The following is a 26,485-nucleotide window of genomic DNA, read 5'->3' as shown; positions in this document are numbered from 1 at the left end:
TTTAGTTTATCGTTTTCTATTTTTTGGAGCTTTACAGAGGAAATAAGAAAAACAAATTATTATTATCATAGAGTTGAAAAAAAAAAGTATATACATGATACTGTCGGCTGTGTTGTAAACACTATGATTCTTCAACCATCAGAAGGATTGCCAAGGAATGAAAAATTTATGTGGAGACAAAAGAGGGTAGCTGGAATTTTACCTAATTTTATTTTTGTTTACTCCAACAGAACTAAATCATCACCTACCAAAAAATATAGCAAGTACCATATATGGACTTGGTTTAAATGCCATGGTAAAATTGTGTTAGGTACACTTATTACTGTTAGATATATTTATTTTTGAAACACTGTAAATCTAAAACAGTTTAATACATATATTTTATCATATAATATTATATCAATAAAAATAATTAATTTTTATATTAATTATATAAATTATTATTAAAAAAATAAATAAAATTAAATGACTGTATAAAATATTTTATATTGTTAGTATATTAAAATTAAATTCTTTTAAATATAAAGGATATAATTATTTAATATCTTATTTTATTATTGGTTTAAATTTTTACAATAAAACTGAAACTTCTAAAATTTAATTCCTGTTATCCAACAAAATAGTATAAGTAAAATAAAAATATATTTACTTATCTTTTTATTAATTTAATTTTTTAAAAGAAATAATTTCATAATATTAAACTTTTTAAAAAAAATAGTTACTGCTAGCTAAAGATTCTGCTTTATTAAATGCTTAATAATCCTCTAATAGTGTATTTATGTGCAATTAAATATAGTTACCATGAAATCAATTTGAGTTAGTCGAGTGGTCAACTCACTTGTCCGATTAAATAAATGTTGAAATTTAAATTCTGTCTTATGTATGCAGCAATTCATTGATCAGCGATAGACCCGATAGATCCTTAAATAAAACTTAAATCTACAATTAATTAATTTTTAACTTATCGAATTATAAAAAACAGTAAAACAAAAAAAATATAGTTGCCATGTCCACTATAGACACGATCATTATCATTGGAGGTTGGATCTTTTAAAAGCCAGATGTGAGGATTACGATTTACGAGTACCATCGGGACTTTTGATTGGAGGAGTTTGTAGATATTTCTGATACGATATTTTAATTTTCTTCTTTTACATAAGTTACTAATTAATTTTATTTTTTTTAATTAGATAACACAATTACACTAATACATACATGACATTAGAGTTATGATTACAATCCTTTCTGATAAGACAATTCCCTGTTTGGCCACTTAATTTTATTTGATCCATGATTATTACAGAATGGAAAGAGGGGTAGTGTGGGGGAAGGCAGATTGTTCCAAACTCATGATTGACAATCAAAAAATATGATAAGAGAGAGATAACTTGTATAACCATCAGCGGGTCCAAACATTAATGGGCCCTTTATCTTTTATAAATAAATATTTTAGTCTTTTTATAGTGAAAATTTAGTTTTTCTTTTAAATTCTATCTTAATTTATTGGTTAATAGAGTCTAGAATAAAATATTAAATTGGTTTTCTTTGAATATAATTTTGTCTTGATTCTTAAGATTTAAAGTGTCTTATTTAAATCTAAAAAAAATTTATTTAGCTTTAATGCAGTTCTACCATAAAGTCAGTTAAATAATTACATAACAGCAATACAAGAACAAAGTCGATAATCTGGAGAATAAATACAAGTTTCGAAGGCAAAAAATTAACTATGGATGCATCAATACATTTATTTATCATTTTCCTTAGTTCTATAGAAAATATTTTATTTAAATTGTAAGAAAAATGGTAAATAAATGTATTGATGCATTTACAGTTGATTTTGTACCTCTTGAATTTGTACTTGTTTTCTAGATTATCGACGTGTTATTGTACCTGTTAATTATTTAACTTTGATCTCACGGTGGGACTACATTGAAACTAATAAAACTTTTTTGGATTTAAATAGGATACTTTAAACTCTGAAGACCAAAAAAAGATTACACCTAAATATAAGGAATTAATTTAGTACTTTACCGTAGAATCTATTATATTTAAAATTTTTTATTAGTTAATTGCATTTACAGAAAATAATTGCATTTACAAAGTCTCAATATGAGATTCGTCAAAAAAATCTCATTTTTTTACTGAAGATAGAAAAAACTCAAACTCAACATCTCTTAAATGAATATAGAAAATTAATGTCATTTAACTATAACTCGTTAACATATTAAACATAACATTTATTTTTTATAGAATAAAACATTTTTTAATTTCTTACTGTAAAGTAAAGGTATGGATTTCCAGTAAAATGAGCACACATATTAGGAAAAAGAAAAGGAAAAAAGTGCGAAAGTTTGAATAGACAAGCGATTGGGCTTTTACTCAGATCTAGATCTGTCTAACCCTTGATTTTGCTATCAACTTTGCTGCTTCCACACACAAACATATACAAATTTGCTTTTCTTATTACACTTTCACTACTCATTATATTCTTCATCACTTGTATCAATTCCATGCACCATTGGAACTAGGTTCTAGCTAGTTGGTTCACATTTTCAACAGGTTTGGAACGAATCATTCATTGAACTCAACTATCATAAATATTATTTGGTTAAACTACAAAAAAATATATTTGACTTATTTTGTCGGCTCGCAAAAATATTCTTAAATTTTGTTATAAAATTATCATATTTTAAGAATAAAAAAAAATTATTTTTTTAATAATGCTTATAAAATATTACATCAAAATATTATTTTTAAAGTTTTTTTAAAATATATATTTAATATTTAGTTCTTTTTGTCACACTTTTAAATTTTTTAGAGTTTTATTTGTCGTTACTCATTAACATCTTTTAGAGATATTTTTGTTAGTGACGTGACTTTTAGAAACTATTTTAATAATTTTTTCTTTTTAAATACAAATTTAAACTTATAAAATCAACGTAAAACAAATTCAACAAATTAAAAGGGAGGCATAACATAAATGATACATATATAGAAATTTTCCTCTCTCAGCTGTTTTCTGTTACTATTATGGCCCATATTGTAAGATTGCATGCAAAATAAAAAATTAAACATATAAAAGTATCAATCATATTAATTATATATTAAAATCAGTTATTAATATAAAATATATATTTAAATATATAGCGACCAGTTTGATATCTAATTTTAAATGTACAACAAAGTATTTTTGTTAAAAATATATATAAGTCAAATACTAATCCATTCTATCTATATTTATATATATTTATATTTTTCCTCTTTTCCGGATTATTATTATTTTATTATTTTTATATTAACAAATACATACTAATTTAGTAAACTAGAGGAAAAAAAGAACGCAATGATTTTCATGACATCATTATTAGAAGGACCGCCCAAAAATAAGAAAGAAACAAGGAAGGACCACATGAACGATGGTCAGTATATAATAGAAAATTCTTTATGAGCAGGCACACCAATAATACTGATTAGTGATTACCAATCACTAATAATGATTCCCAATTGTATACAATAATGTATAATTTATGTATCCAGTGTCCACGCCTACAAAATATTTTTAATACCGAATTTATATCATTTTCTCTTTTATTTTTGGACTCCTTCTCTAATAACCGAATATATATCATTTTCATATATGTTATTTTAGTTAAATATATAATTATTAACAAATACGTGAAATTAAGTATAATTTAAAAATAATTTTACAACACTACTTGAGTATATATATATATATATATATATATATATATATATATATATATATATATATATATATATATATATATATATATATATATAGTCCTTCTAGTATAATTATATTATATATGATGACTATGATAATTATGTATTATTATATCATCAAAGATAATTAATTTTTAAAGTTATTTTTTAATACGTAATGTAAATAAATAAATTTTATTAAATAACTATATAAAATATTTTATATTATGAATATTTAATTTTATTATAAAAAACATGTTAAATGTATAAAAATATTGAATAAATACAAAGAAACAATAACACAAGCAATACAAATTCTAGAATGCGTAATTTTTTATTTTAAAATATATAATTTTAAATTAACAAATATATAAATTTGTTATTAATTGATTATTGCTTAATTTTTGCAATATTCTAGTAAAACGTAATAAATTCATATAGATATAGAGGCTAGGTTAGATAACCACCCAACAAAGAAATTAAAACCCGGATCTGAAACAAAACAACCCCGCAATGAAACTGTTTAATACTTTAAAATTTTTTTCACGTATATCGATATATTGATATTTTAATAATAATTTTTAATTTTTAATTATTAATCTTAATTATAAAAAATATATAATATATAATTAAAATCAATAATTAAGAATTATTGAAATACAAGTGTACCATATATTTAAAAACTTTTCAATACTTTAATATATGAACGAATCACATCCGTTATATGTCAACTCTTTTAGGTGTTTGATTTGACATGCAAATAATATATGTTCTTGTGTAAGCAATCATGCTTATTAATTATTCAACTTTTTTTTTAATCAAGTCCATATCTCAATTCCAATATTTGAAACTTCCAACTTGATATAATACAAGTTGTATTACTATTTACGTATAAAGTCTAGGAATATTATTATATTTGTATGTCAACATGTGTGAATAATTGTATTTTTTAACCATTTTGCGAAGTTTAAAATTATATAATTAATAATTTGGGCACGTACCACAGACCATCAAAATGGGTCACATCTATCTGACTAGTTCGATTACTCATTTAAATGAGTAAAATTTGTCTCTAAAATTAAACTCGTTTAAATTTCAGATTAAATAGATTGAGCCTGACTCGAAAAAAATAATGGATTAAATTAATTAGCCTGTCGATTAAACGGACAATTTATTTTTTCTTGTATTTTTAAAAAAAATTAGTTTTTTTAGTCGATATTTCTCTCGATTTGACCCGAAAATTCGATTCATTGACTAAAAAAATATAATTTTTATAGATTTTTGACCCAAAAATAATATTTTTTGTCAAAATATTATTTTAAATAAATAAATAAATAAATAAATTGACCCATTTAATCTATTGGATTGATCATAAATGGTCCAAATTAAAAAATTATAACCCACAAATAAAATAAACTTAAACAATCCAATTCATTTAATTTATAAACTTAATGGATCGGACCTAAATAAACCGAACTAATCCATTTAACAGCCTTACGTACCACCATTAAATGGAAAGCAAATTATTTTCTGTAATAATTTCGTAAACAATATTTTAGAGTCATTGTATGGCATGATTTGAACTTTTATAGGCTTTGATTTTCACAAGTTTGTTGGTTTCATACTTTGATTTCATTTCGTCGGCGCCATCCTAGTGCACCACCTTATCCCTAAGATCGTTAATTATTTAGACAAATGTCATTTTCATTTCAACTATATCCTAACTTTATCTTTTCTTTCTCTATCATTTCCTTTGGACCATTCATAACGCTCCACGATTGTGTTATTTTTATCATTCAATGTTTTACAAATTTTCAATTCTCTTTAACCTTGACACGTAGCCATAACCCTCAATCCTTAAGTTATTTTATTATCATATATACTCTTATTGGTTGTAAAATCATGTTCATATTTATACATGTGTCCTTTGTTATTATTATTGCATTCTACATTTTAGTCTTCTTCCATAAAATAAACCTTTTATATTGTAGCGTCCTACATGATGATGACCCTGGCCTCTTTATAATTACTAGCAGCTATATTATAAGGCCAATTCTAATTCTACGGTGGTTATGAATTTATATTTAAATTTTATCTAATTTATTTTTTATAATAAATTTTATTTTTTAAAATTATTTATTTTTATATTTTTTAAATTAAATAATAATTTTTAATTTTTTTAATAAATAAACACCATTTTTTAAATACTATAGCATCATTTACTATATTATAAACTGTTACATACTACTTTTGAAAATAGTTATTAATTAAAAATAAGTTGGCCGATTAGAGTGACTTTTTTCTTTTATTTATGAAATAAGAAATTTAGACACCAAATAGAAGAATCCTTTTTATAATAATAATAATAATAATAATAATAATAATAATAATAATAATAATAATAATAATAATAATAATAATAATTTGCGGCTTATTTAAATAGGTGCATTAATAAGTGCCGAGCGATATACATTTCCGTTCCTATTATAACTATTAGAAAATTTTTTAAATATACTGGTATATTAAATTTTCAATAAATTTTAATTGTTAATTTTAATTATATATATTATATATTTTTTATAATTAAAATTAATAATTAAATTAAAAATTATTAAAATATTAATATATCAATATTATATAATATATAATATACAAAAAGTTAATATTATAAAAAAACATATAAAAATTTAACTTAAAAGATTACGTGATAGATGCGAAATAAATATTACGCAAGATAAATTAATATGCAATTTTTTATTATTTACGGAGCAAAATTTATATAAAATAAGATAAGATAAAATACACTAAGATTGAATAATGCGAAAATTTATTTCTATCGATTTTATGCCATCTTTAGTCATTAAATAAAACCAATGATATAAAAAAATAGTAAAACTTTAGCATAACTTCAAATTTCATGAAATTAAATAATTTACTGTTTGGAGAAAAAATAATGAAAGAAAAAGAAAAGATTTTTGATATATACTGTTACAAGTATCATATTTTTCAAAAATATAAATTTTACATAATTTATATATTTTTTAGCTAATTTTTTATTTTGAATAGATCTATTTAATTATATATATATATATTCAAATTATTCAACACCTATTTATAAATATTTACACTCCAAATAACTATTTTTAAATATAAAAATATGTATCACAAATTTCATATATAATTTATAAATGTGATACATCCATTTATCTTGAATTTAAGGTTAAGTGAGAGTCGCTTAATTCATGCATAAGGTGGTACACACTTTATTTATTGCCTCGTCTCCTGCAGTAATATGTGGGACACCTACTGTGTAAAATGACGATCTTGTCCCTCTGCTGATTCTGATCTCACATGTGTGTTTCTCTGCCCCACCAACAAATTTTTTAACTCTCCTTATCCAATCACTACCTCCCATCACTTGGACAGTTTTGCCCCTTCAATCACTTTTTGCTATTTACAAAAGTAGTATAGAATATAAACAGAATAGTTTCTCGTTTTATTTATTACATATTTACATATATTAACAAAAATTGAATAATTCTCGAGGTTGAAGTAATTTTACATCTAAATGATTTGAGTTATATATATTTTTTATTTTTTAATATTTTTTTTCTCTTTTTTATTCTGAATGTTACATCTTTTTTTTTCTTTTTTATATTATTTTTTAATTTTGTTATCGTTGTTACCAATAACATCTCTTTCTCTTTTTTTATTGAAATTTTGTCTCTTTTTTTTAATCTTTTTTCTCTATCATCATCATCATTATTATCATCGTTGTCTTTTTTTAATACGTATCGACGTTATCGTTATCATTAAATTTGAATTTATATAATGGACAATTTTCGGGTCATTTGGTATTATATAATAGTTTCGTTTTGAGCTAATTTTCGGTTCATTTGAGACACAAATGTTTTTGAATTTGAATTTATATAATGGACAATTTTCGATTCATTTGGTGTTATATAATGGTTTCGTTTTGATAATATTTTCGATTCATTCGAGACGCAAGTGTTTCTGAATTCGAATTTATATAATGGACAATTTTCAGTTCATTTGGTATTATATAATGATTTTGTTTTGATAATTATTTTGATTCATTCGATCACCACAAAGAATCAGAATCAATAAAGATGTTAGAAAAATGTTAGTGTTGTTGATGATAATGATAATGATGATGAAGGAGGAAGAAGAAAAAGAAGGAGAAGATAAAAAATTTAAATAAAAAAGAAATCGGAAAAAAAATAAAAAATAAAAAATAGATGTAGTGGTACGATAGTGATGACCATAATGATAATAAAAAAAATGAAAAAAATAAAAAAAAGTAAAAAAATAAAATGTCGTCGCCTAAACTAAATAATTTAGGTAAATACTTAGATGTGTAGCGGAATTTTGTCCAGCTTATTAACACAAGCAGATTCTTTTATTGGCTAGTTAAATATACTTATATACATGTCACCAATATAAAAAGGAAAAACCATGACACTGCAGAGCACATACGATTATTCCCCTTGATTTGTATACGATTATCATCGTAGGGTTGTTATCTTTTGCATGCATGACAATAGAGGTTGTGGGGATGCTTCTAGTTGTTAACCCCTTTTTTTTATGTGAAATAATCTTGGACCTTAGTGTTTTAGATTCATGTAGGAACAACCATCAATAATTAAATGGACTCTTCTACATAAATACTATAATTACAAATGTTCACGAGTTACTTACAATATTGGAAATTGCTGATTTTCATGGTTTAATTTTTTATCTAATTACGTGAATGATAATATGATTTCTAAAAAGATTCCGAAGATCAAATTAAAAAGAATTTGAGAAATATGATTAATGAGTATGTGTGTAACATACTTGAAAAAGTGAATGACTCTTCTTTATATGTGCTAGATATCTTATTTTATTTTTGGTTAGAAAATTTTAAAATTTAAAAATTCGATAAAATTATGTTGAATGCAATTAGGCTATCAAACACGTAAATTAGGTCACAACAACAAACTAATTAAAATCAATTCAAATCAAATTTACACCATAGAACTCGGAATACATACCCACCTTTAAATTGACCGATTCATCTTCAAACACAGTTCTTTATACGTCGTGGCAGCAAATAATTGTGACCTTTTCTTTTATTATTCAATAATATTTAATTTGATAAATCTAATATATCCTTAATTTTAACATAACCTAAAATGACAAAAAAAAGTTAGTCAAATATTATCAAAACTGAAAAATATGTCTTCCCTGAAAGACTAAAAGATCTGTTATGGTTCTTGTGAAAGATTTGATTGAATAAGCGTCAAAGTTCCTGACCAAAAAAATAAGTAGTGTCAAAGTTGTCAAAGCTCCATATTATTTTGTCACTAATACATGCACAAAAAACCTAATTATCTAGGACTTTTTTCTAAATCCTCAAACTAAAATATCTTTCTAAACGAAACTCTTGTCGTTCGAAATCCATAAAATTCAATGAATGAACTCGAATTGATTCGTTTTATCAAATAATTATCCTCTTTCTCAGATATTATATATGATATAATTTTCTAGTTGATCCTATTCCTATAGATAAAAGTGAATTTCCAATAAGATATTTCAAAAAACAAGGTGAGATATACCAAAAATTGATGGTTTATGATGCAGAGAGAGAGGTGATTGAACATTGATGAGATATGGTGTTTGTGGTTGAAACAGGGAGGCACAACACTCCAAAAAATAAATGCCCTGTCCCTAAACAAACACAGGTTAGAGTATTTCAGATGAAGTCGACTTTATATAAAGTTGATATTTAAGATTACGTGAAGTTGATATTTAAAATTAGTTAGATAAAAATTTAGTCAAATTATTTAATTTTTATCTAATAACTCTCAAGTATCAATTTCACGTAAAGTTGACTGCACATGAATTTTCATTCTATTTCAATTACCAAACAGAAAATAATATTCCTCACTAAGTCGTTGCGAATTGAAATTTTTTTTTAAAATTTATCACATATTAATAACTCAAATTTAAGATTTTTTAAATAAAAATAAAAAAATTATATCATTTAAATTATATTTTATTAATTCATATATCAATAAATTATTACATATATAAAATAAAATTTAAATCTTTAATATTTATTTAAGCGAATTATTAGAGCAACTCAACTCGATTTAAACGACGCTGAATTGTAGAATGGAGAGTGGGCATCGCAATAGCAACACCAACAGCATCGCATGCAGCCGCTTTTTTTATTTATTCATATAAATATAAATATAAATACATTTTTTTTCTCTATCCAACAACTAAAACGCTTTTTTCTCTCTCACTCTTTTTTCTTTCTCTCTCTAGAAGTAAGGTCCTCTCCACCACCACCACCACTACCACCGCCACCTCCTCGAATCCCTTCTGCTTATGTAGAGAGAGAAAGAAAGTTTTCGCTTAATGGATTCGTTTTCTCTTCCACAATTCAAAGCATCTCTCCTATTGGTATTTCTTATTCCATTTCCCTTTCAATCTCTCTCATCCTTTTTTTTCTTAAATAAAAAATTATTTTGGGCATCTTCTTATTTTCCCGTAAATTTGTAATCTTTTCTTCTTGTTGTTTGTTTTTTTTATTTACATATGGCGACTCATGAGTCATGATGCAGATTTTGTGGAATTTTGTGTTGCGCAGATTCGGTAATATTTTTGCGGTAATGCAGTGGTATGAGTGATTCTTTCTTGGTGCATAGCTATGGCTGCTGATTCGTCTATTGAGGGTAACTCCTTTGCTGAATTTGCTTGTTTTGGCTCTAAATTCATCTGTTTCAGCTAATTTTCACGGTTGCCACTGTTTTTTTGTTCCGTTGGAAAATGGTGTGGCTGAATTAGTGAATTCTATGGAGGATTTGTTTGGCCTGGTGATTAATCTTCTAAGATAACTTAACGATCCCACCTCTTGATTAATCTGTTTGGCGTTTTGCATTGTGACGTTTTTTTTCTTTTAATATATATTTTATTTTTCTGGTTGTTGAATTATGTTGTTGTGATCTCTTCATGCCTGGTCTCTCTGAATTTAGTTATCAACTTTGAATTTTTTATACATACTAAATTTAAAATTTATTTAAATTTTCATAAGAGAGGCGTTTCTTCTTTTCTTTTTTCTTTTTTTTTTCTATCTCTCTTATTTTATTATTTTTTATTATTAGAAAGTAGTTATCAGCTCTTGAATTTCTTTTCTTCTATTTTCGCAAAATTTTATTTTTCATAAGGATTGTTTCTCTGTATAGTTATTTATTTTTTTAATGATGATTTTGGCTTTTGGGTTAAAAGACTTTACTGTAGCATTTGATTGCTGAGCTGTTACCCTGCATTTTGGGCCATACAGTTCATAGACAGAGCGGTGCAAAATATTATATTGATGCATTATGAGGGGACATAGGGAAATATGCTTTTGTTTTTGTGAAATCGAGTTACTTATATGTTATATCAGGTGCGATGTGCCAGCTACTACTAAATTAACCGATCTATGTGTTCTCTTTAAGTGATCATGGAGTCACCTATAAAAGTCAAAGCAAGTTAAGTCCAATTGCCCAATTGGCTGACCTAATCACTCTATTATTAGGGTTCTCTTTCCCAATATTTAAGTAATTGGAACGTCCTTGTGATGAGTACTCTAGTTTTATTGCGGTTGCTTGCTTTTGGGTATAATTTTAAGTAGGCGATATTTTATACTATTAACAGAATTTGGCCCTTAACATGTGCAGAAAAGGTACTAACTTCATTATAGTTGCATGAAAAAGGATCAACTATTCTGGTTGCTGTCTCCTAAAATTTTCATTTTCTCGATGACAATGTGTTGCATGAATTCAAGTTACTGCCTTATCTTTCTTACATGTTGAGTTTTAAAGTGAAAAAATATCGCATCGTTTTGTAACTTAGTGACTTGTTCTCACTTTCCTTGATTCTAGGCCTGGTGCTTGATCCTTCTAAATGCAGTAAGTTGACTATGGAGGAAAAAAGAGAACTTGTATATGAATTGTCCAAGTGGTCTCATGGTGCATCCGAGATGCTACAGTCATGGAGCCGTCAAGAAATTTTGCAAATCTTGTGTGCGGAGATGGGGAAAGAAAGGAAGTATACTGGGTTGACAAAGTTGAAAATTATAGAGAACCTTCTAAAAATTGTTTCTGAAAAGAAATCTGCGGGGCATGAAACTGCCACAGACTCTGAACCACAGCAATCTTCTCCTGCAAATGGTCAGAAACCTGCCAAAAGGCAGAGAAAAACTGAGAATCCATCTCGATTGCTGGTGCCTGCAAACAATGTTCCAGTTAATAATGGTGGTGATGTGGGTAGTGTCACATGCTGCAAAAACTCAGCTTGCAAAGCTGCGCTGAATCTAGCAGATAAATTTTGCAAACGGTGTTCATGCTGCATTTGTCATCAATATGATGACAACAAGGATCCTAGCCTATGGTTAATATGCAGCTCTGAATCACCTTTTCCTGCCGTTTCTTGTGGCTTGTCATGCCACCTTGAGTGTGCTTTAAAACACGTTGCTTCTGGAATTGGCAAAGATAGTGAACGTCCCAAGCTTGATGGAAGCTTCTATTGTGTCTCTTGTGGGAAAATAAATGATTTACTCGGGTAATTATACTGATCTATATCTTAGATAACAAACTGTTTCAATTTTGTGCATCAATCACCCCTCCTGTTCATACCGTGTCTCGGGCAGAAATGAGTCTCCTTGATTGAAATATCTTCTTGACCATGTTGTGCGTTGATTTTTTTAACCATTGATTTGCAATTGTGGGACCCGTGCAAGTAGAGGATGAAATGAATCATAGTGCAAGTAGAAGTACTCCCCCCCCCCCCCCAACTTTCCCCGTTTATCTTTTTAGAATATGAATATAGGATCTCGAACCCTGGCATTTTGTTTGTAATTTTCTTTAACTTAAATTGAATGCCATTTGTCGATGTGTCTTGGTATGATCTGTTTTTAGTGTGAGAGAAAAAATTGAGAAATTTTGAATGTTCTCTTCTGACCTGTGAATTATAAAGTTATTATAAATTCAATGCAACAGATGGTAAATTTGTTCCTTTATTATATGTAGTATATGCTGTGTTCCTTGAAGAATTAAATTTTGAAAATCTGTAGGGTAAGGTCAATCTCATCTGGTGTTGTTTCTTAAATTTAGGTGCATGAGAAAACAACTGACAGTGGCAAAGGATACCAGACGTGTGGACATACTTTGTTACCGTGTCTCCTTATGCCAAAGACTTCTTCAAGGGACTGAAATGTATCAAAAGATTTATGAAATTGTTGATGAAGCAGTGAAGAAACTTGAACCTGACGTGGGTCCATTGACCAGCTCACCAGCAAAGATTGGTAGGGGGATTGTGAATAGGCTTTCATCTGGACCAGGGGTTCAGAAACTCTGTGGATCTGCTCTGGAATCTCTTGATTCACTGCTTTCGAATAGGATCTCGCCTATATCACCTAATCTAACTACTCAAGTTGATCAATCAACACCTAACGGTAAATAACATGTCTAATTTTACCCTTCAGTAATTCTGTTACCTCCACCAATTAGCCAAAATTATGTTTCGATGAACATTACTATGGTATTTTTATGCATAGAAAAGGTGTCCGCAGATTGTTATTGAATTTTACTTGACACTTCCAGATGCAAAAATGCTTGCTCCAAGCATGGTGAGGTTTGAAGACATCACTGCAACATCCCTTGCTATTATTTTGGGATATGAAAATCATGGAGAAAATATTTCTGGTTTCACCTTGTGGCATCGCAAAGCTGATGATGAGGACTACGCAGTGGACCCTACTTGCACTTTGCTTCTTCCAAATAGAAGGTTCAGTGTCAGAGATCTTATTCCTGCTACAGAATACACTTTCAAAGTTGTTTCTAATGACTCGAGGGAGTTGGGCGTGTGTGAAGTTCATATCTCAACAGAGCACGGTGATGATGAAGCCCCTAATTGCTCGGCAACGGAAAGAAGCCAGAGCCCAGTAACCAACTGCAGCAGCCTTTCCAATCCATCTTCAGTGGAAGATGAAACTAATAACAGCAATCCATATAGTGACCAGACTGATAATCGGTCAGAAAATTATCATAATTATTGCAAGGATTCTGATCAAGTTGCTACTGGAAATTTATCAAATGGTACTATTATCTGTTCCAATATAGGTGGAGCAGGACTTCCCACAGATGCAGATTCCTTGTTGGACAAGCAGCATTCTGCAGGAATGGCTGGCCCCATTCCAGGTTCTGATGTACTAAAGCTTGAAAACAATCATTCACCAGAGGAACAAGTCACTGAGGACATGAGCGTTGATGACGGGTTGAATTCGCCGGTGTTAACTGGCAGAGAATGTGTGCCATTAGTAGCTAGCTCAGAAGGAGGCTTACCTAATACCCCATGCAAGTTGGAAATACTCAAGGATGGGCCAGGAAGAAATGGGAGATCTAAATCTGGTGGAAAAGATCAAGAAAATGGATCCGGGAAGAGGGAAGGGGCTCGGGACGGGAGCACCTCAAAGAAGAGAAGCGGGGAAAGGCCAGATGAGGGCTGCACAGCAAACGGGTTTTCAGATCACAATTTTGAGTATTACGTGAAGGTGATTAGATGGTTAGAGTGTGAAGGGCACATAGAGAAGAATTTCAGGCAGAAGTTTCTGACTTGGTATAGCTTAAGAGCAAGCCCACAAGAAATGAGGATTGTGAAAATATACATAGACACATTTCTTGAAGATCCAGCATCTCTTGCTGAGCAACTTGTGGACACTTTCACAGAATGCATATCTTGCAAGAGAACTTCAGTGGTGCCGGCAGGATTCTGCATGAAGCTTTGGCATTGATCAGCCCTTTCCAGGGTTGTGATTGATGCTGTAATTCTTTAGAAGATTTCTGATATTCATCCATTTAGACAGTAATCGAATATATTTATTCAGCAGCATTGTCATTCACATGATGATGTGCGAATTTTAGATTTACTTTAATTATACAGTTTCAAATTGATAATTTTTTTCAATTTGGGAACTCGATCAATCAATATAATTGCCTCTGGGAAATGGAATGACAATAGACTTCTGCTTGTTACAAGGATCAGTATTTTTTGGCTCTTCATTAGATCAATTCATTGTACAAAAAGATTTTTCTTTTTTAAATATATTGAAAGCATGTTTGGTGTTAAATATTCTTTTAGTAATTTCTTGTGCAACCTTTGCAAGAATGCTTGATGGTTTTCCAAGATATTCATTCATGTTAAGAGGTTTTTAAAGCATTTGGGTATGTATTTCTGAAGTCTGAAGGCATCTCATATGGTAAAATTGATGAAAGACAATGTCACAGTTCTTTCATTTAGCATAAGCAAACGGTGCATTATTTTCATTGCCAATAAGTTCCAAAATGCCAGAGATTTCAGATGTAACTGCATGAAACACCTAGCACTTTTGCAGTACTTGTAAATAAGGTTTCCGACACATCCACAATAATGTCACATCCATCCAAACTTGTTTGTTAGCGCACCAACAAAAAGCCAACAGTAAAAAAAGCTGGACGAATCATTCCTTCTAATTTATTTATTAATTAATATTAAAATAAATCTATACTGTCTTACAACTTGCATTGCTAGAATAGCAGAGCAGAAACTCTAATAAATAATTATAATTACTTTAAAAACATGATGCTAACAATAATGTAGTTTTACATTTTTACTATTGAGTGTCGATGAGATCAAGGCTTTGTAGCTTTATATGCAACTCTCCACTTTCAAGTGCCCACAGTTTACTAAATACTATCATCTTTCAGGATCTCCCTTCATTCCATTATATTATTCTTTTCTTCACAACTTCATCAGTGCCTCCTTCAAGATCAGATCAACCTTCAGTTTGAGAAACATGTATGCTGGAAGTTTTGCAGCTCCAGTTTCTGGGGCTGGCTATGTTGGTTTAAAGGCCAACTCTTCAAATCTTTATACTACTACTAACATTGAATGGTGCAAGACAAAGAACATAGTCTCCAATGGTTCCAAAACTCACTGCATGAAGGTGAGAAGAATTCATATATATTTATATGTATGATTTCTATATATATTATATATAATTCGCTCCTTCTTCTTGTTTTTTAATTAAGAACAGACATGGAATCCAATCAATAATAGGAAGTTTGAGACACTGTCATACCTGCCTCCACTTTCAGATGAGTCCATTGGAAAGGAGATTGACTACATGCTGAAAAAAGGATGGACTCCTTGCCTTGAATTTGATGAGGTAATTAGTGTATGTAACACAAGTTGTTAAGAATAATAATGCATTTGCATATATGCATGTAATAATTTGTAGGGAACGTGGATCAGGTAGGGTGTATTAGAAGAGAGAACAGCAGAATGCCAGGGTACTATGATGGAAGATATTGGACACTGTGGAAGCTACCATTTTTTGGTTGCACTGATTCATCACAAGTAATGAATGAGATCAAAGAGTGCAAAGAGCAATACCCAAATGCTTATATAAGATGTTTGGCTTTTGATGATCATCGTCACATGCAAGCCATGGCTTTTCTCATCCACAAACCTCCTTCCACTTAATTAAGACCCTTCAATCTTCTGCAGCACTTACTGTTCATGTTTCCTCGTTTTCATCTTTTTTTTTTTTATTTGCTTTTGTTTTCTGTCATCTTTTATTTACTGTTTGGTCATGTACTCATGTGACTGTTGCATAAATAAGATTGATGATCAAGAGTTTTTGCGGTGTTTTTGTTTAGCATAGGTGCAAATATGATTGAGCTTTTGCTTTTATTATTAAAAAAACAAACACTTAAACTTTTATGCATAACTGATCTGGCCTATGAATTGATGCTACGCGGAATCCAGGTACAAGTACTATAGGATTTGAATAAAGAAATATAAAAATGTTTGTGGCAAAAACCAATCCAGCCCATGGATTATGACATGCATCCCTTGTTTTCAAGGCAATAATGTATATGCACATGATTGAACACATTCAATTTTCATTATTTTGTATTAGCAATTGGAGTAAGTGGGTTTGGACTTATATCCTACGAAGTGAAACGTGGATCGATGTGGTCTATAATGAATGCAAGTTGGCAATAGTTATGTGTAAAAGTAGTAGTACCATTGAACAACTAATTTAACCGGCCAAAACACAAAAGCGGGTAACTTGATAACTTATTATATTTTGGTGTAAAGTGTAATGAGTAATGACCGAACTGAGTATGACAATATCATTATGACTTAAGAATTTTTCATTGGAATATAAAATTATAAAAATTTCTGTACAATTGTCATCATATAAAGTTAATAATCAAAAATTGAAAATCATTAGATAATTTGTTAATATTTAATTAAATAATTGTCTAACAGTTTTCGATTATCAACTTCACATAACATCAATCAAAAATTGAAAATCATTAGATAATTTGTTAATATTTAATTAAATAATTATCTAACAGTTTTCGATTATCAACTTCAGTTTTCGATTATCAACTTCACATAACATCAATAACATCAATAGCATGTAAATTCTCACTGTATAAAATACTTGACATGTGCGCCCTATGATGAATCGTTGTTCATTGTATATGTGACAGAAAGATTTTGCTCCTTTATTTATTTATTTTTAATAATATTAATGTTAATTTTTTTTGTTATTTCTTATATGGAGGATCAAGAGAAGAGTGATTAATTATGAAAGAGAAGAACTTTACTATTGAATCTTGTACGAATTATAAAGATTAAAGTATGACTTACTTAAAACGATCGTAAAAACTTTTGGTAGACAACTAGATATCAACATTTTTCACCCATTGAAAATTTTCGGGTTGACTTTAATGTTTGATGATAAGTGAGAATAAGGATAACTAAGGGCATTTAGTTTGCATTTTTATTTTCACAATCAAAGCACCTGCATTGCATGCGGTTAAATCCACAAGAAATTGGTTGAGTGCTACTACTTCACAATTAGGTACTACAACTAAAACATACCCAACAGCAATTAAATTGCACATCGAGCTAGCACAAATAAATGAACACCGTCACAGCGCGGATTAGTGAACCTTCACCAAAACCATAAACCATCTGCAAAAAATAAATAAAATAAAAATCCCAATGATACCATCTGCTTAAGCAAAAGCAGCAGCAACCAACATCGGTATAACAGAGAAATATCACCTTTCAAACTTAGGAACATGAATCATACAAAGAAGAAATGTAATGAAAAATTTTGCCTCAAGAGAAAAAAAAAAAACACATACTCAATGAATTGATGTGGATAGTCTTTCCAAACAGGGATGACTAATTAACTATTATTCATATTGCCAATCATATTTCTTAGTTACATTCACAATCTCCAATATCAATCTTTAATTCTTTATAAACGAAAAATCTCTAAAAATAAAGTTATTCTAAACAGTCTTGAATAACGAATACTTCACATAGCCAAAGTTCTACACTCCCCAAATCCTACCAACATTATTCTAGATCAATAGCCCCCCACACACTGCATGTCCAAGTCCAATCCATGGTACACAAGGATACTACCCCCGCCTATTGGAATTATCATGAAATCATCATGAAATTGAAACTGCCCTTTGGGGAATGACAGTTACCCTTAGTCACCGTTATTCTAGCAGAGGAAAATAAATAAATGAAGGAACACATAAACAAAGTGATTGAGAAGAAATAAAGAGGGAGGAGGAAGAAGAACAAAAAGCCCCATCCTTAATCAATCTAAGTGCAACAAAACAAGTAGTTCAATTATCCCTTAGTCACAACACTAGCATCAAAAGAGAGCCAATCACAACCAAATTGAACCAATGCTCACTAACTCAAATTGATTTTCAAGTGCCACTCTATAGTATATGAAAAGATTAGCAGAATTCACGTTTCACCATCTGATTTTGATTTTGGCACCAAACTGTAATTCGTTTCAGTTCAACATAAAACCAAATGGAACGGAAGAAAGCTCATTCCTTGAGCAAAAACAGCATTCACAATGATAAGAAAACATACAACGAATCCAATCAACTACTGAGCTGAGTTAAATACTCCAAACCTAATCCGAAGCATCAAATTCGACATGAACAGTAATCCATCCCAATTCGCGAGAAATTGAATAGAGTAAAGTAACATGTACAAACCTCAAAGAAACCCTAGGGGCAATCTATCGATTCCTCTCAGCAGGCAATGGGCGATTGAAGCCACCACGGCGGTTCATGTACTGCCTCGGCTGGCGCTTGGTGACGGCTCTGACGCCGCTGACGTCAGCACCGGGCACAGGCTTGCCCTTGGTGGAATCGAATCCTGTGGGAATCCCAAGCATCTTCATCATTTCCATCTCGTCCTCGTTGGTCTCAGCTGCTTCTCCTTCAACTCCAGCACCATTCTCCTTCTGCTTCTGCTGCTGCTCTTTCACGATCCCGTCCACGAAGTCAGAAACCGCCTTCTTCGCGTCCTCGGGGGATTCTCTCCGGTGCCGCTTTCTTGGAGGGTCCGGGGAAGGGGTCCGGTGGTGGCGACGCCGCCGGTGAGAGCGGTCCGCTGGAGAGCGGGAACGGGACGGAGAGCGGTACCGATCAGGGGAGCGAGTGCGAGAGCGAGTGTGGCGGGAGCGGGCAGCACGGTCAGGTGACCGCGAACGGGATCTCTTGCTCCGAACTCGATCCCGTTCTCGGTCACGTTCACGGTCACGGTCACGGTCATCCTTGTCTCGCCTTCGTTCCCTTTCCCGGTCTCGATTACGGTCACGGTCACGGTCAGCCATGATACTCGGGAAGCAGTGGCTGGCTGGCTGCTACTACTACCACAGCTGGATTTTTTCAAAAGGCAAGTTTGGGCCAAAAGTTGGGCTGACTAGCAATACGGCCCATATTGTTATTGGGCTGATTGATTTATTAGCCCAGCCCAATAGTTGAAAAGTTAGAATGTCCCTACCCTACTAGAGTGAGCAGTAGATAGAAAGTTGGTTGAATATAAATAGAGGTAACAGTATGACATGCACCATTGTCGTTGTCATAATTCATTAATAACTACGCACATGCAAACGCACTGTAAATAGGGTTGCATGAGCCATGCAAGTCAATGAATTAAAGTTCGTTATGTAATGATGATCATCATGATGCTGCACTCATCAAGTGCTTCCAACACCATTTACTTTATCTTGAATCAATTTATCCGAATAATAATTTTAATTTCTAGAGAGGATGAGATTGTACTACATCTAAAATTGACTAGGAAGTACAAGCGACACTATTTTTACTTTTTACAAAAATATTTATATTTTTGAGGGACCATACTACTGGAAAGTACAAGCAAAACAGACCTTCAATTAATATGGTTTCTATATATATAATCATGTTTATTGAATTTTTAGAAAACTATATGATTGGAGACATATATAAGAGTAGCGAATTCAAAGTGGATTAGTCCAATTTAAATAGAGTAAAATAAAAACATTGAATTAAAGGCCACAGAGTTAGGCTGAACGGTGCCTAAGTTGATGTGTTAGGTAGTAATTGGGTTGAGCCCTCAACTCATTACTCACCTATAAACATTGAATTGACCATTATTGCCTCAAAAAATATTCTCTTGTGTCAAATGTGCAATACATACTCATACATAAAATCATTGGTAAGAAATTAAAAACCGTATTGATATAAAAATGAATAATCACATACATTTATATTTATCTGGATGGTAGTAGCTAGGTATAGTGCAGCTCGCATTAATTCCATGTCCATTTATTCGTATTGTTTCCCCAAAAATCGAAGTAAGGAGAGCGTGATTGATTAGTTGTTGTCCAAATTTGGGTACTCGTGAACATGAAGCAATTAATTAATAAGCAAGATGGTATTAGCTCAGCTTTCTCTTTTGCTCTTTCAAATTTCATTCGCATAAATAACTGGTGTATGCGTTTTACACCTAATTTCATGTAAAGTTGATAGTTGAGAGTCGTTAAATAATTTAATAAATTTGACTAAATTATCATTTAACAATTCTCAACTATCAATTTCACGTAAAGTTAACTGCATATGAGTTTTCACGGTATTTTAATGGCTAAGGTAACAACACAACAATGTTTACTCCTAAGTTGGCTAGAAAGTGACCTTGTCCCACCCCAACACTTACATATTTATATATAGAGAAAAGCTTAGTATACAAGCGATTAGGGCTTGTAACTATTACAAGTTTATTAACGCCTAATCCACTAAAACGTGCTGCAACTCCTACGTCACTTACACGCACTATACAAAGATCCCGCGTTTGTATAACTACCAAATTTAAAAGATTTGTTTCCTTCTTTGTTTTCTTTCTTTTCAAATTTCATCGTTCTTCTTCTCGCGCGTCTTCCCCTAGTTTTTCGATCGTTCTTTTCCTCTCCTTTCTCATTGGTTTGTTCTTCGTCATTGACGTTAGCTTTTCTCTCTGTAACTCCAGCTTCGTTTTGACATGGTGTATTTATAGTTTTTGACATGGTGTATTCTGCAACATCTCTGTTGTTGATGACCAGTTTGTTCCGAAGGTTGGAATGACCTTTACCACCCTTGAAGATGCTGGAAAATTTTACAGGAACTATACCAAGGTTGCAGGTTTTTCTACAAGAGTTCGGAGCACAAATAGAAAGGAAAACGAGATTAAGAATCAATTGATTATATGTAGCAGAGAGGGAAAATGAAACTCTCATAGCAAAGACTCATTTGATAGGAATTGGAATGATTTTCTGCTAAACTTTGGTCTTGTGGACAACAAGTGGCTTTCATGTAGTGTTGGGTTAAAATCTGCAGCAGAGGTGTAAATTTAATTTTTTATCGGGTGTATTTATAGTTTGTGTTTGGGTGTATTATGCAGATCTCTATGCAGACCGTCATATATGGGTTCCAATCTATCTGGATCACCACTTCATATTATAGTACCTTTAAATCAGAAATTTTGAATACACCAGAGAGAGTTTAATTAATTTTGGTCTTGTGGACAACAAGTGGCTTTCAGGTAGTGTTGGGTTAAAATCTGCAGCAGGGGTGTAAATTTAATTTTTTATCGGGTGTATTTATAGTCTGTGTTTGGGTGTATTATGCAGATCTCTATGCAGACCGTCATATATGGGTTCCAATCTATCTGGATCACCACTTCATATTATAGTACCTGTAAATCAGAAATTTTGAATACACCAGAGAGAGTTTAATTAATTTTGGTCTTGTGGACAACAAGTGACTTTCAGGTAGTGTTGGGTTAAAATCTGCAGCAGAGGTGTAAATTTAATTTTTTATCGGGTGTATTTATAGTCTGTGTTTGGGTGTATTATGCAGATCTCTATGCAGACCGTCATATATGGGTTCCAATCTATCTGGATCACCACTTCATATTATAGTACCTGTAAATCAGAAATTTTGAATACACCAGAGAGAGTTTAATTAATTTTGGTCTTGTGGACAACAAGTGGCTTTCAGGTAGTGTTGGGTTAAAATCTGCAGCAGGGGTGTAAATTTAATTTTTTATCGGGTGTATTTATAGTCTGTGTTTGGGTGTATTATGCAGATCTCTATGCAGACCGTCATATATGGGTTCCAATCTATCTGGATCACCACTTCATATTATAGTACCTGTAAATCAGACATTTTGAATACACCAGAGAGAGTTTAATTAATTTTGGTCTTGTGAACAACAAGTGGCTTTCAGGTAGTGTTGGGTTAAAATCTGCAGCAGGAGTGTAAATTTAATTTTTTATCGGGTGTATTTATAGTCTGTGTTTGGGTGTATTATGCAGATCTCTATGCAGACCGTCATATATGGGTTCCCATCTATCTGGATCACCACTTCATATTATAGTACCTGTAAATCAGACATTTTGAATACACCAGAGAGAGTTTAATTAATTTTGGTCTTGTGGACAACAAGTGACTTTCAGGTAGTGTTGGGTTAAAATCTGCAGCAGGGGTGTAAATTTAATTTTTTATCGGGTGTATTTATAGTCTGTGTTTGGGTGTATTATGCAGATCTCTATGCAGACCGTCATATATGGGTTCCAATCTATCTGGATCACCACTTCATATTATAGTACCTGTAAATCAGAAATTTTGAATACACCAGAGAGAGTTTAATTAATTTTGGTCTTGTGGACAACAAGTGGCTTTCAGGTAGTGTTAGGTTAAAATCTGCAGCAGGGGTGTAAATTTAATTTTTTATCGGGTGTATTTATAGTCTATGTTTGGGTGTATTATGCAAATCTCTATGCAGACCATTATATATGGGTTCCAATCTATCTGGATCACCACTTCATATTATAGTACCTGTAAATCAGACATTTTGAATACACCAGAGAGAGTTTAATTAATTTTGGTCTTGTGGACAACAAGTGGCTTTCAGGTAGTGTTGGGTTAAAATCTGCAGCAGGGGTGTAAATTTAATTTTTTATCGGGTGTATTTATAGTCTGTGTTTGGGTGTATTATGCAGTTCTCTATGCAGACCGTCATATATGGGTTCCAATCTATCTGGATCACCACTTCATATTATAGTACCTGTAAATCAGACATTTTGAATACACCAGAGAGAGTTTAATTAATTTTGGTCTTGTGGACAACAAGTGGCTTTCAGGTAGTGTTGGGTTAAAATCTGCAGCAGAGGTGTAAATTTAATTTTTTATCGGGTGTATTTATAGTCTGTGTTTGGGTGTATTATGCAGATCTCTATGCAGACCGTCATATATGGGTTCCAATCTATCTGGATCACCACTTCATATTATAGTACCTGTAAATCAGACATTTTGAATACACCAGAGAGAGTTTAATTAATTTTGGTCTTGTGGACAACAAGTGGCTTTCAGGTAGTGTTGGGTTAAAATCTGCAGCAGAGGTGTAAATTTAATTTTTTATCGGGTGTATTTATAGTCTGTGTTTGGGTGTATTATGCAGATCTCTATGCAGACCGTCATATATGGGTTCCAATCTATCTGGATCACCACTTCATATTATAGTACCTGTAAATCAGACATTTTGAATACACCAGAGAGAGTTTAATTAATTTTGGTCTTGTGGACAACAAGTGGCTTTCAGGTAGTGTTGGGTTAAAATCTGCAGCAGAGGTGTAAATTTAATTTTTTATCGGGTGTATTTATAGTCTGTGTTTGGGTGTATTATGCAGATCTCTATGCAGACCGTCATATATGTGTTCCAATCTATCTGGATCACCACTTCATATTATAGTACCTGTAAATCAGACATTTTGAATACACCATAGAGAGTTTAATTATGGAAAAAAAATTTACTTATAGTTGGATCAAATATATTTACACCGTGTGTTCAATTTCTTAGAACAAAAAGATCAATAAAACCTAGAAGAACATAGAAGAACAGTAAAATATAGTTCTTTGATTTCGAAATCAGAAACAGAAATGTGAAAAATGTACAAGATGAGTAAAACAATAACGTACCTTGAATAATATTTTGTTGATGGTTTCTGCTATTATTCGCGACGAGTTCAAATGTCTCTTCAGTTTGGAATGTTGCTCGAAACTTGAGGATTTGTGTTATCTTTGAAGGAGAAGAGGAAGAGTGAGCCATAACGAGCGGTTTTTTCGAAGCGTAATCATTCGAGTGACGCGCGTGAAATTGACGCTCCATTTAAAGGGAGGGAGTGCGCGTGGATTAAACCTGAGTTGGGCCAACTTGTAAGAATTGTATGCGTTATTTGTTTGTATGTGTAGCGGAGCCCTAATATATAAATTATAAAACACTACTACTCAGTGGTCCTCTTATATATATACATACATATATAGTAATTCTATCACTTATTCGTATATTTTCTTTTTACGATGAGACTATATTTTTTTAATGCTAAAGGATGAGGTTGCATGTATACTCAAAAAACGTACAAATATAATTTCGTGTATAAGCTATGGAAAGCTCTTTCATGTATATGATCCAGAAGTGCCCTTGCTTTAGCTCGTGACTCTATTTATTTCAAATTAATAAATATGACTGATATTGATATTATTTGAGATATGTAATTTATATTTATTATTTGAGATATGACGGACATTTTGCTGACAATACTCATAGATATGTGTGTTTGTTGTGTCCAACCATGTCTTAATAAAAAATAATTTTTTTTTCTCTAAACACTTCTCAACACACTTAAATATCATCACGTGTCAGCGTGTCCAGTCTTATTCTTAACATATATTCTTAAAATAAATTTAGATATAATATATATTATTATTAAAATAAAAAAATATTTTAAATACTTAATATAATTAAAATAAGACATTAAAAATAATTAAAAATATTAATTTATATTTTAATATTAATAAAATATCAAAATATCATTACGATTTATCTAAAAAACACTTTATATTTTATATATATACGTATTTTCGTGTCATATAAAATTTTAAAATTCGCATATCGATATATCTTATACGGTGTTGTGTTCCGTATTCGTGTCAGTATTCGTATATGATAGCTTCTGTTTACCACAATTTTGTTTTTAATTAATACCGTAAATGATGATAATAAAAGCTTGAAATATATATATAGGGATAAAAAACTGGACCAGTTATAACTAAGGAACAATAATCAATAATTACATTTGAAATGAAAGTGAGGTTATCCGGTGCTGTCTTTAGCTAGTGACACTTGTTGCATAATTCTTTAGCTAATTATTGGTGACGTGAGACTAATTTTTATTACTATATAGGTAACACAAAACAATAATGTATGTGCATTTTTAGGAAAACTGTTTATTTATTTTTGGTTATAATTAACTGCTTCAGATGTATTTCAAAGGGTTAGGTTTTTAATTATTCCTCCACTGTTCATATGCAGATGAATGATGAACCGATTTTTATTTCTTTCTTCTTGTTTATTTGGGGCACTTTTTCCAATTGAATAAAATTTTATCTTTCACTTTTATAAAGAGGGTTTGATAAATACCCAAATAAAAGAGCTTCAACATTTGATTTGGTTTTGTGATTATTTGACTTGTTATGTATAAGCGCACTAAGTCCCACCTAATTCTGGACTCTGGCATATGGAATAGAATTCTCATAATCAATTTCAAGTTATCAAGTACTAATCTTTTTTGTTAGTCTAACTAATTTATACAAATATTTTTACATTTTTTTCTCTCTCTTATTGGACCATGAAGTTTAAACTTTAGAGGCGTATGGAGTCCAATAATTATTTATGCTCTTTATAAAAGTAAACGTTTTTGTTATACCAAAAGACCTAAAAGAAGTTTAACTTAAAAAAAAAAAGAAAAAAGAAGTTTAAAAAATATGAATCGAACTAAATAGTAAAAATGTTATGTGCATGCTGAAATTAACCAATATATAAGTATATAAACATATACATTATTTAATTATTTAATTTATTTTCAATGTGTATTTTATATTTTAACATATATTTTATACTAATAGTTAAAGACAGAGACGGAATTAAGGGGACAAGCATAAGTCTTGGTCTCTCAACTTTTTTTAATAAAATTAACAATTTTAAGTATATAAAGTTATTATATATTATATAATTTTATTTAAAAAATAGAATAAATAATTATCTTAGATAAATAATTAAATTATTAAACTAAAAAACAGGTAACAATCTTTAAATTGAGAAAAATATTATTGTCAATCACTTTTCGATTAAATAAAATTTTAAATCTTTAATTTTTTTGTTTTTAAATATTTTTCTCTTAATTTTCACACCTATTATCGTATAAAAATACTTTAATATTTATAATAACTAAAAAAAATCTTTATATATTATA

At 30.6% G+C, this 26,485-nt stretch overlaps 3 protein-coding genes across 3 annotated transcripts; 2 read left to right on the top strand and 1 right to left on the bottom strand.

Annotated features, from left to right (window-relative positions):
* Nucleotides 1–9,848: 9,848 nt before the first annotated feature.
* LOC112697986 (VIN3-like protein 2) lies at nt 9,849–14,810 on the top strand. Its single transcript, XM_025751419.2, has 5 exons — nt 9,849–10,194; nt 10,382–10,466; nt 11,658–12,336; nt 12,888–13,228; nt 13,377–14,810. Exons 2-5 carry the CDS (start codon nt 10,442–10,444, stop codon nt 14,564–14,566), a joined length of 2,235 nt encoding a protein of 744 aa, XP_025607204.1. The 5' UTR covers nt 9,849–10,194; nt 10,382–10,441; the 3' UTR covers nt 14,567–14,810.
* Nucleotides 14,811–15,315: 505 nt separating this feature from the next.
* LOC112698000 (ribulose bisphosphate carboxylase small subunit, chloroplastic) lies at nt 15,316–16,471 on the top strand. Its single transcript, XM_025751433.2, has 3 exons — nt 15,316–15,757; nt 15,848–15,979; nt 16,066–16,471. Exons 1-3 carry the CDS (start codon nt 15,464–15,466, stop codon nt 16,294–16,296), a joined length of 657 nt encoding a protein of 218 aa, XP_025607218.1. The 5' UTR covers nt 15,316–15,463; the 3' UTR covers nt 16,297–16,471.
* A 1,114-nt stretch (nt 16,472–17,585) lies between these two features.
* Nucleotides 17,586–19,877, bottom strand: LOC112697979 (uncharacterized). Its single transcript, XM_072200072.1, has 2 exons — nt 18,867–19,877; nt 17,586–17,805 (listed from the first exon to the last, which is right to left on the bottom strand). The coding sequence occupies exon 1, from the start codon at nt 19,487–19,489 to the stop codon at nt 18,890–18,892; it is 600 nt and encodes a 199-aa protein (XP_072056173.1). The 5' UTR covers nt 19,490–19,877; the 3' UTR covers nt 17,586–17,805; nt 18,867–18,889.
* Between the last annotated feature and the right edge of the window lie 6,608 nt (nt 19,878–26,485).

Source organism: Arachis hypogaea, chromosome 1 (genome assembly GCF_003086295.3).
Source record: "Arachis hypogaea cultivar Tifrunner chromosome 1, arahy.Tifrunner.gnm2.J5K5, whole genome shotgun sequence".
NCBI lineage: Eukaryota > Viridiplantae > Streptophyta > Magnoliopsida > Fabales > Fabaceae > Arachis > Arachis hypogaea.
This window is presented reverse-complemented; position numbering and strand designations above follow the sequence as displayed.